At 40.7% G+C, this 18,777-nt stretch overlaps 1 protein-coding gene across 5 annotated transcripts in view; it reads left to right on the top strand.

The window, feature by feature from the left end:
- FRMPD4 (FERM and PDZ domain containing 4) overlaps positions 1–18,777 on the top strand; it is a 418,847-nt gene that overhangs the window by 96,851 nt on the left and 303,219 nt on the right. For 2 of the 5 annotated variants that reach the window (XM_054817307.1, XM_054817314.1), the window contains exon 1: positions 10,072–10,315. The exons of 2 other annotated variants lie outside the window; for them this stretch is intronic. In XM_054817307.1, coding sequence (XP_054673282.1) covers positions 10,275–10,315 — 41 coding nt within the window. In that variant the 5' untranslated portion in view covers positions 10,072–10,274. Of the gene's footprint in view, positions 1–10,065; positions 10,316–18,777 lie in introns of those variants that run through there. One more of the 5 variants, XM_054817298.1, reaches the window with a different exon arrangement.

The following is an 18,777-nucleotide window of genomic DNA, read 5'->3' as shown; positions in this document are numbered from 1 at the left end:
GTATCTATCTGATTTATTGCTCCGAAGCATGTGTTGTGCTCTTTTTAGGAAGAGGGATCTCTTGGGCGAGAGGAAGACTGTTCCTTCCCTTAGGGCTACCAAGAGACCTTCAAAAAGAGAAGGCTCAAGAGATTGCAGGATGGAGTGAATAAGACAGTTTCAGCAGCAGGCCTGGTTTGAAAGGCTACGGTGAGGATGGGAGAGCAGCCCAGAAGGCTTTAGAGGTGAAGGGGAGAATTTCTCGAGGACTAGAGCAGACAAAGCAGAATTTGCTGCCATTCAGGAAGCTGCAATCATCGACTAGCCTTCAAAACAGACTGGACTTGGAAGAACTCTGTAGAAAATTTCATTTCTCTTTATGCCTTCTTTTGTCTCTCTTTTAAAAAGCTAAGTTTTTAAGTTTTAGTTTTCTTTGGGGAATTTATAGTAGAAGGCCTTGGCACTTCCACCTCAGTGATTTGACCAAATTGGGATCCTGTCATGAACGCATGGCTAATTCCTGGCTTAGTATGAGTAGAATTTTGGCCCATATTTTGAAAGAAAGACTTTCCAGATAAATACAAAGATGGGTTGACCAAGCTGTCAAAAGCACTTTTCATACAATGGTTGCAGATATTTCCCAGGAAAATCCACACAGAACAAAAGTTTGCAATGTTTCTTAAGTTTCATGGCAATATCCTATTCTGACAGGGAAAACCAAACAAATACTTTGTGTTCACAGACAGACAAGCTGGCGAAGTTATAAGCCATAAGTGAAATCATATTCTGGTATTGGCCAACATATTACATATTTAAAAAGTTGTTGATGAATGTTAAAAGTCTTTTGGAGATCTACTTTCTCCTACATGCTTGTTGTCTATATTCCCTGACTAATCTTCTTAATTAATTGTCACAGCAACAGATTATTCTCATTCAGTGTCTTGAACTGAAAAAACCCAAGAGTCATTATGCAAACTCTGTTAGTATCAGCCCCTCTGTAGACCATAAAAGGATTTGAGGTTGGTTGTGAATATTAGAAAAAAGTTAATTTAAAAAGAAGAAAGCCCAAACAAACAAAATTTAAAATAAAAAGAAATATGGTAATTATTAGAAATGCATATACAAATTGTACAATATTAGATCTGTAAAATGTAGCCACTATTTAGATCTTTGAACATTATATAAAAAACAGATAAACAAAATGGTATTGCACATTCAAAAAGTTTGAACTAGACAATCCCTAAAACCAGCAAGTTACTCTACTGTGTCATAAAGACATCAAATAATACACACTAAGATCCAGACTTTTACAGCTATGTTTATAATTTGCTTTTCCATGCTCTGCCACAAGAAGCAAAGAACATAGTCCTAGTAGGATATATTACCCAATTTTGAGAAACATAGGGCTTGCTCCATCAGATCGATTACCAGTTAAATCTTGTAGCAAAAGTGGGGTTTAGCTTTTCAAAAGTAATCTGGAGGTTTTTGGGGTTTTTTTCAGATTTTATCTTTTAATCCTATTGGCAAATACCTTACGGACCAGTAAAACCTAAGTGTTTGCTCATGTAAAGTAACAAAATGCAGACATGCACTAACCTAACTTTGAAAGAGTTGTCCAGAAAAAAATCCCACTATTGGCATATTGTAAACATATAGTCGTACTAATCTCAGCAGAGAAACACAAGAAGCCTTTAATAGGACATTTATATCAACTTAAAACCACTCATAAAGCACTCATTGGATTGATCAAATCTGCAGCCAGAGTGTATTTCAGGGAAAATAAAGTGAGCAGCTCCTTTCCCCACCCTCTTCCTTACTGCTCCTCTGCAAGAAAAAAGGAAAAATCTCATTTAGATCTGTGTTCCTTGCTGCATGAAGCAGCAAGCTTCTTGGCAGTTTCACTGATACTTTTCTGGCTGCTAAGCTCCAAAATAGTTCTGAACCTCAGCCATTTTATGAGGCCAGCAGTGATTTGAAAATACCGATGCCTGTCGTTTACATGGAATAACTCCTGATTTCTTGGACCCTACTGAAAGTCCATTCACTTGTAACTACTGAAACTAAAGAGATAGGGCAGGCAGTGGGAACTTGTATATTGATGTACAACCATTTTTCCATGGGCTTTGTGGAAATCATGCTAGGTTTCTTTCTGCAGGAGCTAGGAATGTATGTCACTGCTCTTTCATGAAACAGAGTCACTTTTAATTCCTTTTATTATTGCATTCGGATGTAAAATGCTTATTAGTAGAAGATCTGGGTGCACATCACAAAATTTAGATCAGAATTAGGCAACCATTTCTGTGACAACCCCCACATAGCACCAAAATAGCTACTCTGAAAGGAATGATATGAGGCAGATGATTAAATGTCAGTGAATTCTAAAGACTGTTTCTACTAGGGAGCACAAAGAAAGTGATCTTGCATTGTGCTCTAAAATGTCTCTACCCTGTAAGCTGATCTGTACAGACTGATGATTATTATGCTGTGCATTGGCTCTTTGACTCCACTTTTGGCTCCAGAAGGTGCACATGTCCACTTGCGTGACCAAGGTGCACAATCTAGGCTGAAATGCCCTTCCCCGGGGAACGCTCTGCAGCTGACCTCCTTGCTTTCAACTTCAGGACGTAGAGTGCTGCAAAGAGGTAAGGGTAGATCAGGTCTCAGATAATGAGCATGGAGACAATACAGGTCCTTAAATTTCACCCAGACTGGAACTGGTAGCCAAAGAAACAAGTACAGGTGTGAAACGCTCTTGTCAATGTTTCTTAATGATCTGGGTAAGCAGATTTCAGTTAGCAGAAAACATGGCATAAGTGCCTTCATGTGCAGATTACTCAGCCGTGTCATAGGCCACTTGCTGATGGGTATTAGAATGCTGGTTTTCTACTTCCTCCTAACCGAAAGCATTAGGCTTGCACAATGTGGTAAATAAATAGTTTCCTAATTGCACTGCACTTACAGAATACCTCTTATTGACTGCAGTGCATTTCTAAAAATTGCACACACTTTCCTAAGAAAATTCTGTGAACTTTATGGCATGTTATGGGCCCTTTCAGCTTTCCAGCTCCCACTGGTCTTTCCATATACCAGATTCCCATTATAATTCTCCAGTATTTATTGCTAAGCCACATTAGGGACTTCGATTCTGTTCTAGAAGCACTACATAGCCTGAACAAGATCAAAATCCCCAATGATTCTCACCAGTGGTCACTTCAATATACAGAAGTGCCTTGAGCACGCAAGACTCCTTATCATATTACTTGGTATGCTGAACAAGTAACCACCTTACTGTATTTTATTCTGCAGACAGATTTGCAGTCTTCTCTTCTACCTGGAAGAAACAGCATTCTTAATGCAAGCCATATGATCTACTTGCTTGTACACACCTTGAATATACACAGTTACACGAGGACAGACCCTGACCCACAGAGTGGCGGTTCTGTCGGTGCTATGGACAGGAACAGCAGCTGCAGTGTGCTATAACTTCCCGAAGCGAAGAGTAATTACCCACTGCTTGAGACCTTGCATATAATTCATGGGTCTGGATTTATTAAACCTGCAATTAAGATCAAAGGAACGCATTTTAGTGGATAAAATATGGTGTGTATTATCTTTAAAAATACAGGCTGAAAATTTCAAAACTACAGGCTGAAGTTTGGCTTTTCAGACACTCAGGCAATTTTGTATAAGCTGCTTGGTTTTTAGAAGTAACTAGCAATTTCTTTTTCATTTGTCAATGTTTAGTATTACTGACAAGTAGGCCACCTATCTGCAAGTGCCTAAATATGGACTGAGAAAACTAGGTTTTGGCACCCAGATACAAACACGGCGTCTGTGAAGTTTCTATTCATTGTGAAAATTTGCCTTTTTTTTTTTTTTTCCCCTCCTCTGAGTGTAAGCTATTTTGCTCTTAGGAAAATTTCCCCCCCTCAGCTCACATGGTTGCAGATATTTCCCAGGAAAATCCACACAGAACAAAAGTTTGCAATGTTTCTTGAGTTTCATGGCAATGTCCTATTCTGACAGGGAAAACCAAACAAATACTTTGTGTTCACAGACAGACAAGCTGGCAAAGTTATAAGCCATAAGTGAAATCATATTCTGGTATTGGCAAATAATTAAAAAATATTTCTGAAGATTTTAAACTTCAGACTATAAACAAAAATAAAGGCTCCCCATTCCAATATGTTCCTAATATAACCATCTTGGCCTTGGTTTGTTTCAATGATTTCTTAATCCAAAATAGAATATGCTTCTGATTTTTAAAATTCACCACATATTTGATCATTTTAAACACAACGGAATAACATAGTAGATAATACTGGGAAAACTTCAGTGGTAGTCCTGGTTTTCAATATTTTATCCATTTTAAAACACATACCTTGATCATTTTCTCTGAAGTTGCCACAAATGTTTCAGTCTGCGGACTATTTTGGTTAAAGTATGAAAAAAACTGATGGCAGAATTCACATTTGCCTTGAGAAAGGGTGGATGAGGTTTTACTTTTCCCTCAATTTTCCCTTTATTGTAAATACATTTTTCACACACTTACTTGCACATTAACATTTCACATTTCTTTTTTTCTGATTCGTCTCCATATATTTTCTTATGATTTGTGAAATCATATTTATTCAAACAACATTTAAACACATGCTTAACTTTACAGTTGTTTCAACTTATATTTTAGACTGAGCGATGCCAGGAATAGGGCTGATCTTACAAGCATGTCTAAAAGATTTTCTTGAATCAGGTCTTTTGTCAGTAAAAGACACACTGTAGATAACTCTGCTCCTTCCATATTCTGCTTTGAATATTTCATACCTATCCATTACAGAAAAATGAATCCTTTTTTATGAAGATCAGTTTATTTTAAGATAACTAATACGTTAGTATTGTCTTATTCATTGAAGCAGAAAATTTTACTATCTTTATGTTGCCTAAGGTCACGTTCCTTGCCTTGATCTCATCTGCGTATTGCAAGACATGAAAACAGTTTTTTTAATAGCAAGTTCAATACGCTCTAAGACTTTTCAGTTCATAATAGCAACCAGTAGTTTTCGTTAACTGTCTTTTTAACCAACCTGCTTGTATAGATTTGACCATGTATGTCTGGCTTCAGCAGAATTGTTGCACCAGTTGTAATATCCTTGCTTATTTTGTTCCATGCAATTCAGTATCCTTTAGGCTTCTAGATTTATTTGTTTCTTAACTGGCAAGAAAGAAAATCTTATCTGCTATTTAAATTTTCACCCATCTATGATTTAATTTTGCATTTCTGTGTGACATGTCATGTCTACCGCGCTAAATTATACAGCAAAATTGAAAACATTTCGTGCTTAACAGTCTGTATGGGTCAATAAAAAAATATGCCTGATAAAACTCTATTTGATAAAGGTGCCAAAAATGATGTGTAGAAGCTAGGTGTATAGATTGAAGGTAAGCAGAGGGATTTCTTGATAATGTTGTAAATGTGGATGCAAAGAAAATCTGTAACAGTTACAATGGTTTTATACTGACTTGTATACGGACAGTAAGCACCAGGATAAAGAAACGGATTCTAAAATATGCATGTTTTGAAGCTTCAAGGCTGAAAACAGAATGTAACAGTCTAAAATACAAGTAGCCCAGAGTACTACAGAACTTACTACATGACATAGTCATAAGCAGCTATCTTTAGAAATAACATTCAGTAACTACCAGATCACAATGACAAAATACCTTCCTTTGAAACTTCGCATTACCAGCTGTGTATTAACACCTTATTACTCAATGGATTTTATTATCACATTCCTCTAAACATTGTTGCCATTTGCACACAAGTAATATCATCAAGCACTGCAGAAAAGTTGTGGAACTTTCAGCTGTTCTTATAGAGTAAAAAATCATTCCAACTTGATGAATCTAAAACCATCTTGAAGGTGAGATATAGCACTTTTAACAATCTTTTTAAGATTCCAAATCATTAAAAAAACCCCCGCTTGACTAGACTTAAAAAACCCAAACCCCTATAGAGATAGATTTTTAATTTATGTGAGAGGAAAACTTGTGAGACCTCTAGAAATATTGAAGTGAAAACTAGACCTCAGCCATTTCCAGAGGCTTCATATTATGTCTTTGGTTTAGTATTCTAACTGTCTTCATTTAAATTGTCTAGGATCAAATTCTACTCATCTTGTAAGTAATAAAACATATATTGGTCCAGCTGCAGAGCTAAAAGTTGGTGCTCTGTGGTATACAGGAAAGCCCAAAGCATATTCTTCTGGTGAGTATTCAGTGCCTCAGAAGGAAAAATGAAAACCCCTAAAACACAGGAACACAAAAATAAATGTTTATTCATGTTATTCATAAAGATATTTACATTGCATCTTCATAGCAGCTTCCCTAGGACCAAAACAATTAGGGTATTCAAAAATCAAGCCTTTACAGTGACTTAAATGGTTTTAAAGTTAAGATGGCATAACATTCCCATGCGTGTTACATACGCCCGTCATTTCCTTTAGAACCAGGAGCGTTATAAAATGAGACAAAGACTCCCTTCTCTAGAAATGCACATGAAACTGCCATACTGTAGGAAATTAAGGCTTTTACTTTTACCGGCTCACAGTCTATACTAGGGTATCTAGAATTGCACAAAGCATTAGTATTAAGTGTCCTAATTGGATTACTTTGGGCAAAAGTAATAAAAAGGCAATAGTACACAGTAACAAAGCATCCTCAAAAAGCGGTATTTACTATGCTATGCTAAAAAAGCCAGCTAAGAATTCAGGCAGGAATTGATGTCAGATTCCTGCTTTAAGATTAGGAACTTCATGTTCAATTATTGTTTGTTACTGAGATACTAAATACATGTTGCTTTGCTGCCTTCGGCTGTCTGTTCTCATTCAGCTTTTACATGTACCTTTGTCACCTTCAGATGGGTTTTATTTCACCTAACTTTAGACATCTGGAAGGGTCCTCTAGTCAAAGGGAGGCATCTAGGCTTCCTCTCACTGGAGCTGACAGAGAAAATAAAGCACGTGCAAAAGGCAATTTATGTCACTTTTTCTAGAAGGAGATGGTTTGGAGTGATAGGTGCCTGTCCACTACAGAGGTAGGTCATGACTTGCTGAGGTTGGATCTCTAACTTTTGGTAGCTAGTGAGAAGAATCCCACTGTAGTAACTAAAAGGTATAAATGTACATGCAAGACTTCAGTCATGACATTGTCTAACTGATGTTCCTGCAAATGTAGATATAATACCAAAACATGATTTCAATGTACAGTTGATGGCTCCAAAGCCAGTCCACACTACATATATCAACATTTACTCTTGAAATAGAGCAACGCCCACCACCTTGCTTCTTTGAGTAGGCAAATTTTAATCTTTTTCTATGGCTCTGATGTAGTTTTATATCCAGTTGCTGTGACACCAGAACTCAAAGAACCATGAACTGAAGTACTCACTCTCATACCCCAGTCTCCTCCCCCGTGTGTCATTCTCACATAGCAGAGCTCCAAACAGTTACCAGTATTCAGCACAGTCGGAAGAAGCACACTTGTCCAGGTTAGCTGTTCATGTCTGCGCATCAGGGAGTAAAAGTCCTGTGATTAATCCTGTGTTAATGGATCTCCAGGATGTCGGCTATTCCCACTGTATCTCCACAGCCATTTTGGAAAATTTGTACTGTGGCAATAGCTTCTGCCTAGGAAAACAAAAATATAAAAGTATCTATAAAAATAGCAATACTTCATCTATCTGTTTGGAATGCCAAAGAAAGAGAAGATAATTTCAGCTTCGTTTCAAATTTTAATGACTTTCCGTAAAGCCCTATCATTTTGGGTACACACCCTGTGTTTACCATACTTCTGTATTTATAAACAACAATTTTTTTTTACCTCTTAGTCTTTGTTTTGCTCGGCAAACCTTTCAGTCTCCTCTCATAAGACTGACTCTTCATTACCTTTAACACTCTTTTAGCATCCTCCTGCACCTGCTCTCATTTTTCTCAAATGTACTTTTTGAATAAGCTGAGTACGGCATTTCTGATCAGATCTTATGCTTTCTGCTTTTCCTTATATCTCTACTGGAAATATCTCAGTCAATATATCCTAGGATCACATTTGCCTTTCCACCAAAAGACCTTGAAACCACAGAAATTCTAGCAACCCCTTAGAACTTCTTCACTTCTCTGGCTCTCATCGCTACGCTTTAAGACACCTTTATGTGACAAGCCTCGGAGCATGAAGTGCTCAAGACAGGAGCTTTGTTTGATACAGAACATATGTGCTTAATTTTATATATGGTATATAATTTCATCAGCTTCAGTTAGCTCCGTAGGATCTTGGCCTATCTCCTCAGTCTATAAATAAATAATGACAGTTTTATAAATAAATCAGTTTCTAACCAGCTGAAACTGTGTTATCTTTGTAACTTTTACCAATCAATACAGCAGTGTGAATGACAGGCACAGGTTCTGCAGTTTTAAAAAATCCGGTATAACAATAAATAAATTTAGTTACATGTAAGAACCACATAAATATTTTGATGCACTAGCATAAAATACTTCATACGGTATTTCAGAATATGCTCAAACCATTTACACCCATGGTAGTCCAGCAAGTGTTTTTAAGCTGCTGTTTCAATGTTCTCCCAGTGTAAATAGATGATCAATCATTCTTTGTTGTTATTGTTTTATAGTTTGAAACCAAATTCACAGTGAGTGTTCGTACTGCCTGTTCTCTTTGTTCTCTTATCAATACAAGTTTTAATATTAAAAAAAGTGCATTGTTTTCATCTGGCTGCTGGAGTCTACACGTTGGGCTTTACTGTCATTTCTGAAGTTCTTCGTTGGTGGGAGAGTGCAGGTGCAAGCCTGCAGAAGAGACCAAAAACTCTGTAAAGGCAGGAAGTAAAGAGCGTTATCGATCTATTCAGTGAACAAAAAAATGAAAACACTGAGGTGGAGTAAAACCATTCCCATGCTGAAAATTATTGTATTGCAGTGCAGGGCTGACGTGAAGATGAATTTGAATTTCATCTGCCTTGCTGTCCTGCTCACTCACTGGAAGCTTACGGATAGCTAAACTTCAGTGTCCCTTTTGAAGCCTGATGCAGGGCAGAAGCGTAAGGTTGCGTGTCTCTATTATTCTTGTGTCAGGACATTAGGACAGATCAGTTTTCCACAAAATGTGATATGAAGAATGCTTGATTTTAATTATCTGTCACAATCGGGAGGACTCCATTCCTCCAAGTCTCTTTTATGCCATGGGTAGAGAGGTCACAGGATGGCGACCACAGCCAGGCGGTGGATTTGAACCCTGCTGCCTGTCAGCAGTCCACCATTGCTGAGCACCCAGTGTGAGGGCTGAAGGCCAAGAGGCCCTTCCCCACCCTGGAAGGGAGCATGGAGCATTATGATCGCTGAGGGGAGATCGCTGGGGGGGAAGAGGACTCTCTGCTTTCCTCGGTTTCTGGTTTTGGAGGAGGACTCCGACCTATGATCTCCTTGCCAGGCCCAAGGTGCTGCTCACCGATCAGGGCTGCCCTTCCCCTCTCCCTCAGGCGTGGCTCCTCCTGCCCCGGGGGAAGCGCAGGCGTGCCGAGGGAAGGCACCCCTTCAAGCCCCGACCCCTTGCCCTCCGGCCCCGCCGCCGCGGCTCCGGGAAGCCTTGCAGGGAGCCCCACGGCGGCGGACAGCCAGGCCCCAAAGCCCGGCCCGCTCCCGGCGGCCGCAGCGGCGCCTCGGGCTGGAGCCAGCGGGCGGCGCTCGCCCGGGCCGCCACCGCCTGCGCCCTCCGCTCCCCCACAGGAGGGGGAGACATTGCCAGCGAGAGGAGGAACTCCCCCTTCTCACCCTCCACCTTCCTCAGCACACCCCCCCCTCCGCCTGCCCGCCTTCCTCCTCTGGGGATACTGCAAACAGGCAGCGGAGCGCTGCCTGCCACCTCCCCCTCAGCTTCCCGGTGCGGGGCGCGGCCGGAGCCCGGGCTGAGGGCAGCCCTCCCGCTAGGCAGCCCCCAGCGCCCTCCCCGTGCCTTGAGTTACCCTAGGGAGGGGGCAAGGCAGGCAGCGAGCGGGGCGGGGGGGAGAGGAGGGGGAGGGCTGCGCGCAGATGAACGCTGCTCCTGTGAGATGCTGCACGCCCAGCTCCCTGCCGGAGGGGGGTAGCAGCCTCTGCCTCCGCCGGCTCCTGCCTTTGCGAGGGCTGTTGCTGCCGCTGGACGCAACCTTCTCCCGATATGGAGCTGCTGCCGCCGCCGCTACCGCTGCTGCTGGAGTGAGTGAGTGCGACGGGCAGAGCTAGCCGGCTGCATGGATGGATGTGTTTAGCTTTGTGAAGATTGGGAAGCTCTCCGGGTAGGTGTTTGCTGCTGCCGCCGCTCCGTGACCCGCGGGCGTCCCGCGGCTGCAGGCGCTGCCCCTGCCCGGCGAGGGGGGCTGCCCGGTGTGGGGAGCGCCGCTGCGCTCAACTTCCCTCGCAGCGGGGCGAAGGCGTGGGGGTCGGGGTGGGGCGCTGGGCGCTCGCTGCCCCTGGCACCTGCCGGTGCCGCGCCGGTGCCTCTGCGCGGGATGGGTCGTCGCCCTCTCCCTTCCTAAGGGACAATGAACCGCGTCCCGCGGCGGGCGCTCCTCGCCGCGGTTACGGCCGCGCTTGGGCGAGAGCGGTGCCCGCCGCGATAGGCTGTCGTGAAGGGGCGACCAAAACTGTTCCGACAATGCAAAAGCGGCGACGGGAGCTGGGACCGGGGCGGGGGTGGTCGCGCCGCCTCCGCGGGCGCGGTGCGGGGTAACGGTCACCTGCCGGGGAGAGGGGGCGAACTTCGGAGGGAGCGGGGCACCGCCTGGCCTGGCCGCGCCGCCGGGGAAGGGGCTCGGCCTGCCCCTCCGCTCCCCTCCGCTCCCGCGGTACGCGCCGCTTCGGACGCGGCGGCTCCCCCAGGAGCGATATTTTTAGAGAAGTGGTGAAATCATCGCCAGATTCCGAGCGCTGCCCCTCTGCCGTTTCACACCACGGGCGCTGGGGCGCAAGTGGATTTGGCGTCTCTTATCCCTTGCTTGTAAGGCGTGTACTTCTCGTTGTTTGAATGGGTGCTTGATTAGGATCATTTTTCTTTTTTCCTTTGCTTTCTGAATAAATCTTCCTTTTAACGGCCTGGGAGTTGTGGTCTCTATCTGTAGACTGTTGCGTTCGCAGCTAGTTGCCAGGCCCGAAGCTGCACGGATGGATCAAGAAGCACAACGGCCCCTGTTAAAATGTTCTCGTCGTACTTAAATGTAACTGGAGGTAGCCCTTCGCTGTAACGGGGGAAACCGCGCTTTATCTCAAAGATACAGTAAAAGTACTCGAGTCGCAGGATTTTTTTTTCAGGGTTCTGGTGCGGATAATCTTCCTAAAGGATTTAGCTTTGATCACAGTAACTAGGAGTGTTTCGAATTCTCATGATTCAGTGGTTCCTACACCATAGTTACTGTATCCCTTTCTGTTCATGAAACGCGTATGAGGCTGAAATTGGATGTTGTACAAAAGGGAGAAAGGCCTTGTTAAGGAAATACAAAAGGTAGCTTGCTCCAGTGGCGCTCAGGTAGGGAGCTTGTCAAAATGACCGATGGTCCTTAAAAACAAATATTGCATGGCTGGAAGTTCCAGAGTGCCACAGGTGCAGGCGTCGCCTTTATCCCCCAAAATTCCCACCATTGCACCTGGCTGTGATTACAGCTCTGCTTGTGGCGATGCCAGCGCAGAACAGCTGCTATCATTCAAGCACATCATTGTCTCATCCTGCTCACAGCGATTTTACACGATGTGACGGCTACAACAGTAGCAGCCTGCTCGGCTTTCCTTGGGTCGTGTTCCCAGCTGATACCGCTAGAACTGCAGCAGCAGTAGCTACGGTGGAAACTTTGAGGAGAGGGAAAATATGCTCGCATAGATAAGGAGCAGGTCACGTGGTATAATATTTATTTCCAGGTAACTGAATTGCTTGATCTCTTCTATTTGTTTGGAAATAGTGTTTTAGCAAAGCTCCCAGATCTTCATGTCTCATATTGGTCACACTTGAGCTAGAATCAAAGGGGGAGAAATGATATGCTGCTTGGAAATGTTATTAAGTCAGGTATATGGCCAGTTTTATATATATTGTAGGGTTCGGTCTTTGTAGTGTGCAAAATCTGTAGCTTTCTGCATACTTGAAGACACAGCTGTTGCCAGTGCTGAGATTTGTGTTTAAGTAAAGGCAGATCATAGCATTTCTCCAGAAGAACCTGAAAGTTCCTTCTGAAATGAAATGCCAAGTTTCAAAGCTTGTATGCGGCTTTGCTTGATTCAAGGATGTGAAGTACTGAGGAACCGAGTTTGTCTCATAGATTGCAGTAATTTCTACACTGAGCTACTATTTTCATTTCTAATTTTCTGGTTGTTAAATGACCTAATAGTTTACACAGGACTTTACTTGTTGTTTCCTAGGTAACAGCTAGGTATCTGTTCCAATTTTATGAGAGCTTCACAGAGCAGACAGGTTCCAGTGTAAACCCCATTTTTAATCCCTCTGTGCGTTTGAATTGAAAAACTAGTTTGTCTGAAAATGCTGGTTCTTTCTTTGCTGTTAGAAGGAAGGCTTTTCTGAAAGAAAGCAATGAGGTGATAAAAAGTATTTAACGGAGAGTGTGATCTTGCAGGCAGATTACCTACAGAAAGTTGTTTTGAACTTGGTTGGTACTGAACTTTTTTAGGACTTTCAAGTCTTTTTTTTAAATTTTATTTTATTGTGCATTCAGATCTCATTTTAGGTTGCAAGTCAGCTATTACAGTTGTAGTCTGCAGCCTTGATTCTGCAGGCAGTGGCACGGATAAGCTCTGTTATGCATGGATATTGGAAGGGATACTTCTTAAAGTCCTGCGATAATTTTAATAGATGTGGTGAGAATTTAAATTTTGCTTTGATCAATTAATGTATAAGAGCTTTTATCTAGCATAAGCTTAAGATGGGGTATAAACTCTTAGAAGGTGGCTACTGGATATAAAATTTTACATACCATACATTAAACATCATTATGTTTTAATTATCTGTTCAGGTTTTTTTTAAGTGGCACCTGTGTCTGTAGGGTCTTTTAGAGACTTAATTCCGCAGCTGCTTCAACTGTTGTCCACAGTTGCTGGGTGTGTGGGGAATCTGGGCATAATTTGGAAGAGGGATGTGCACAGAAATGGAAAAGAATGCCACGCTGGTCTTATGACGGATGTGATCTCTGGTAATCTCTTTCTTTCCTTGCCATTGTAGGTCTGCCATGTTGTGTACTATCCATCAAACAGAGATGCTTGATGGTGAAGTTTCTGTTGATTTCTAAGGATTGGAGATATCCATCTGATGTTGAAAACAAAAATATTGTGTAGAAATACTGATTGCGCTTTCACTGACATAGCCTCTTCCTTCCCCCCCCCCCCCAGCCCCCCCCCCCCTTTTGGAAATTCACCAATCTTGTAATGGTCTGGAATAATTGTTTTGGTATAAATCTTGTGGCGTTCTCTGGAGGAAAAAAAAAATAAACCTCTTTTCTTGTAATGAATTTCCAAGTGTAGAGAATGATTGACAAGCCTTGTTTAACGGATCAGTACTCCGATGTGGAGCTGTAGAAGGCAGGTGAATATTTCTGTAGTGTGGGCTGCATAAGCATGTATGATGTGGTAGTTACTGTAATTTGGGAGGGAGGATTAGTAGGTTAGATAAGGTGCACATAAAAATTGCCGGATTAGGTTGGATCAGAAGTCTGTCTTGCCTGGTATTCTCTCTTAATTGCTTTTAGCAGCTGCTTGGGGAAGGAGTAGAACGAGCACAAGTATGGAGCGGTGATTCTTGAACGTAGGTATTGGGAGTGGAGGAATGATGGTGCTGCTGTGCCGAATATGAAATGGAGCATTTTCAGATCTAGGTAAATCTGAGTAAAGGGCACAGTGTCAAGTTCCTAGTCAGCACTGGACAGACGAACTATGAAACAATAGGACAGAATAGTGAACGGAGGTTAGCAAGAGTTTAAGCCTGTATTCATAGAAGGTAGAAATAGAATTAGAAAATCTGTTTATTGGGAATGACCGTTTTGGTGATGTCTGTAGAAGTCAGTTGTGTTTCAGAGCTTTCATAGCAGGATATAAAACTTTCATGAGGAAAGATGTCTGGATACCACCTGAATGTGACTGAGTGGGGTACTGACCCTCCAGAGTTGGGACACATAGCTCCTGTGCCCCTGCTACTGTTTGTTGCTTTGCCAAATAACACTCGATAGAAAATAACATGATTTTCTACAAGTGGCCATCAGCCTGTAAGCTGTGTCAATACCAGTAAGGGTGGGTTGGACGTCTCTGTCACACCGTTACCTTTACGGGACAAGTTCTGAGCTCATGCGAGACATTTGTCACCAGAAAGGAAGCCTCCCAAAAATAGGGCTGCAGCATGGGGTAAGAAAGTAGACATCTGCACTACCTCATTGTGGCCCTTAAAAGTATAATTAATGGAGAGTTAACCCTGTATAACAAACAGGAGGATACCAGCAAGACTTGGACCTGTCCTTAACAGCGATGCTAATTTGTGGTAGGTAAATTGACCATACCTGGATCTTTACTTTTCTGCTCAAGTTTTGCATTGCCACCCATTATTGTTGAGTTCAAATTTATTCCATTAAAAATTGGATGTGAATAGCCATATCTCTGCTGTATCCCGTGGAATCAGCTTTAAAACAACAAAAACCCAAGCTGTAACCCTGTAAGCTCCTCTTTTCAGAGAGCACACAGATATGGCTTTTTTCCTGTGATTATGCTGAACCTGAGGCTGGGTTTCTTACTGAGGAGGAACCTCTTACAAAGTCTTCTTTCACTGGGGTGGATAAATCTCACATTCTCATCTTTTGTGCTTATCTTTCCATAGCTGGGCATCTCTAATCAGGTAGATTGACTTGGTACCTGCACCAACATTTGGGCTTTTAAAAGTGGCGCAAGTCTAAACAGACTCCAAATCTCAGAGTCTTAACATTTGTTGTCTCAGTTCTCAGCTTTTGTAGCCCTGTGCTCAGTCCTGTTCTCTCCAGATACTGTCTTTAGATGTCCTGCCAAAGTGGTGTGAGAGGTCCTCTCCTAGATCTGTCTTACAGTTTAACAAACCAGAAGCTGTGTTTGTAGACTCTGGATGCTAGGCTCTGGTTTTTACAGGGAACAAGGTTGCTTGGCTTCATGGTTTAGTTATTTTTATTTGGCCAAGAAGATGTATATACGTTTTCCAGATTTAAGGTTCCGAGATTAGTTGGTCTGTTGTTTGATTTTTATTTGCTTTTTAAGGAATTTGAGAAGATTTTGAGATGCTTATCTAGCTTTTCGTTAGTTTATTAGAATAACATCTTTCTTTACCTCTGGTTTTCCTTGTCATGTTTTTATTTTGCTGTGATGTTTAAAAAGCTATCTTAATGGAGAGACAATTAAAGTGTACTTAAGTTACTGATGCTATTTAACATATGATTTTTGAACAATTTTTATGAGTACTCTTTGAAATGACAATATCATAGCTTGTAAGTTATTTTCAGTATTTACAAAAGACTGTGTCAGTAAGAAAGCCTATGATTATCTTTTTTATGCTCAAAGGAGGTAATTTAATTCTAGAAAGGATTTTATTATACTGGATGATAATTCAAATAATCATGAATTCATTTCACCTTTTTTCTCTTGAGAGGACTGCATTGCATTTAGTGAAATATTTGTCTATTCGCATTAATATAAGAGCTTTACCTTATATTTGATTATTTGTCTGTTTGTTAGCTGATACACGTAATAGACATGTGCTTTAATGTCTGTGATGTTAGTAATGTTGTATGTCGTAACGGCTTCAGCAGTTTAGAGATTTATTAAAACCACTCCTTATATTATGTACTGCTGTAAACTTGTCAAGCGGCCAGTGAATGATGATGCAACTCTGCTAAATATGTATATTCTCTAAATACTGTTTGCCTAGTGATACAGTGTTTAAAAGATGTAACCAGAAGTAACCTTGTCTCTGACAATGCTTGAGAGAGCAAAAAAAATGGCAAACAAACTCCACAAGTAATGCTTTTATTTCCCCCTCTTCTACTAATTACTAAGGAAGATGGAATGAGAACTTTGAGAATGGGTGCTCTGATTTAAATACAATCAAAGCATGTGCAGATTGAGTATAATATTTTCATTTCTAGGAAGATTGGTCTTCCATTTGCTTTTGGGGTTGGGTTTGGTTTTTTTGAGAGCTTCAATTTGTGATGTCAAATCCTTAGTGACATGGTTTAATCAAGAATCTTGGGATAGTTTCTTTTATAATCGCAACTTGCACCAATATTCTTGTGTGTGCGCCTTTAAGTCAATCTGTTAATATTCTCATATGGTTTGAGAAGATACATAGAAAAGGTTGGGGGTTTTATTTCCTCTGTATTTGCTGGTACCAGGAAAAGCCTGAAATATTTTATAGTTTTTTGTTCTGTTTTTGGGTTTGTGTTTTGTTTGGTTGGGTTTTTGTAAAGAAGCGTGCTTATCTTTTTGGTCTGACAGATTAATGTGGGAAATTTCAGTTAACTTGGAAAAAAAAATTTCTTAACCATAACAGTAATACAAAACAATGGTATGCTTCCATATTTTATAACATTCTAGGTCATTATGGAAGTGAACCAAGCTGTTTGTAGAAAATACAAACCGTGACCTGAAATAATGAGTGGATAATACATGCTCTCAGCTCTGCTGGTATTGTGGCACAGAAGGGGTATTTTACTGCTCTTGACAGCATTTTCAAGTAGTTATGTCAGTGTATCACAACTTAGTGTCTGACTGATGTGATGAAGAATTGAGTAAAGTCATGTAGGAGCTACCATCTTCTATAAAATGAACCATCATCTGGGAAGGATCTGTAACTAAATAATGCAAAAAATCAAATGTGAAGAAGGGAAAAGTCATTTTGGTTTCCAGTCCTACATACTGTGTCATGCAGAAGTAGCTCTATTAAACCAGACGAGACCATCCAGGTACATGAATTACTCGTTTTCATGTCTGTTTGCACATAACCTCTTTGGATCTATCACAGGATGGAAGCGTTTGGTGCAGATAAGGTATCAGTGTTTAAATATTGCAGGGACATGAATAGGAAGGGACTTCTGATAATACCAGATTATACTGAAAGCTGCTTTTTATAATCACGAGTAATTGTGATTAAAGTTTTCTGAAGTACCTTGAAGAAATTTATGAACTCAAAAGGTTGTACATTTATTGAAGGTATGTTTGAAGACTTCTAAAACAATCTGTGAGACTGTTTCTGATAATTATTCTATTGACTAGAAATGAAGCAAATAACAGTGCCATTAGTATAAATTTTAGTAATTAATTGCACGTTCATATCCTAGTGAAATCAACACTGCTTAAAAACTAAACGTATGAAAGTACGTTGGAACTAGAAGTGTGAAGTACTGCAGGACTCAAAAGCCTGCCTGACCTAAATCAGGACGTGGTGTTGCAGAAGTCTCTACCAGTATTCCTGTGGTGAACAGTCTATAGCAACTCGCTGTAATAGGTTGATTATGGGCTATAAACCCAGAAATGTATTTTCATTAGTTTTAATAACCCACAAAGAAGAACTTAAAGAAAAAATGTTTTGAATGAGTAAGAACGCACTGAAGAATGAGTGTTCTGGTGTGTAATGCAATGCTGCATCCTATTACATAATTTTCACTGGTGACTTAAAATAGGAGAAAGATGTGATGAAAAGCTGGTTAGTATCTTTTAAGCCAAGTCCCTCGTGAGATTTATTGCTTGGACAAAAATAACTTCCTTTGATGTTAAGAAAAACAATTGCTGATTGACTTGGGTATTTTCACAACAGTTTTAAGAGTTAATAGCTTTAGACAAACACTTGCATTTCTTTTTCAAAGAATTCTGTTTTTATAAAAACATTGTCAATGGGTACTGAATACAAGCTTTTTCATTTTAATTATTATAACGTTAGTAGAGGGGAGTTGCCAGGTACCAGTTTTAGTTGGGGAGTGTGGGGAGGTAGGGTTCAGTAGAATAGGTGGATAGCTTGCAAGATTTTGAGAACCATTGGTAAATAGGAGATTTATACAGAGAATAAAAAGAAGGTGATGAACACAAAGGAATATTTGTATGCTAAAGTCAAGTGTTGGGAATGGATCCTTTTATGATCTTCTGGTTCTCCATAAAGTTTATTTTTGGATTCTGCTTGAAAATTTTGAAACTTTAAGGGAAAGAGACTTGCAAAGGAATGCATTGTGACCTTTTTTTTAAGAAAGATATCTATAGATATAAAAAGTATGTATGTGTGGATTGATGAAAACTACTCAGTGATTTACATTAACAGTCAAAAAGGCCAAGAAAGTGTCACTTCTGTTCTCCAGAATTTAATTCCACATATATATTTTTTTGTTTGGTTTTGGGGAGTGGGGGAATGAAGACATAATTGTTGAAAATAACCTTGCTTTCCATTACAGTAGACCACTGCATGATTCACAGCATACTCCTAATAGGAAGAAAATGTAAAAATTGGTATTTGTGAAAATCTGAAGTACTGATTGTACCTTGTTTAGGATGAAGATTTTCCAGATGTTTTCGCATGATTTAGTTTTTATTGTTCAGATGAACTGTCAGCCTTTCTCCTGTAAGTGCTTACTCATTTGTATAAAATACTTTTCCAGCATTATGTAGCCCATGAGGTTTTGCTTACCTTGCTTATAGATTTTGCAGTTTCACTGTTTGTTCTTAATCTTGAATTTGTGATTATAGTACCCTGGATTTGGCAGTACTCATATGT

The sequence above is a fragment of the Grus americana genome, chromosome 1 (assembly GCF_028858705.1).
Source record: "Grus americana isolate bGruAme1 chromosome 1, bGruAme1.mat, whole genome shotgun sequence".
In the NCBI taxonomy this organism is placed as follows: Eukaryota; Metazoa; Chordata; class Aves; order Gruiformes; family Gruidae; genus Grus; species Grus americana.
This window is presented reverse-complemented; position numbering and strand designations above follow the sequence as displayed.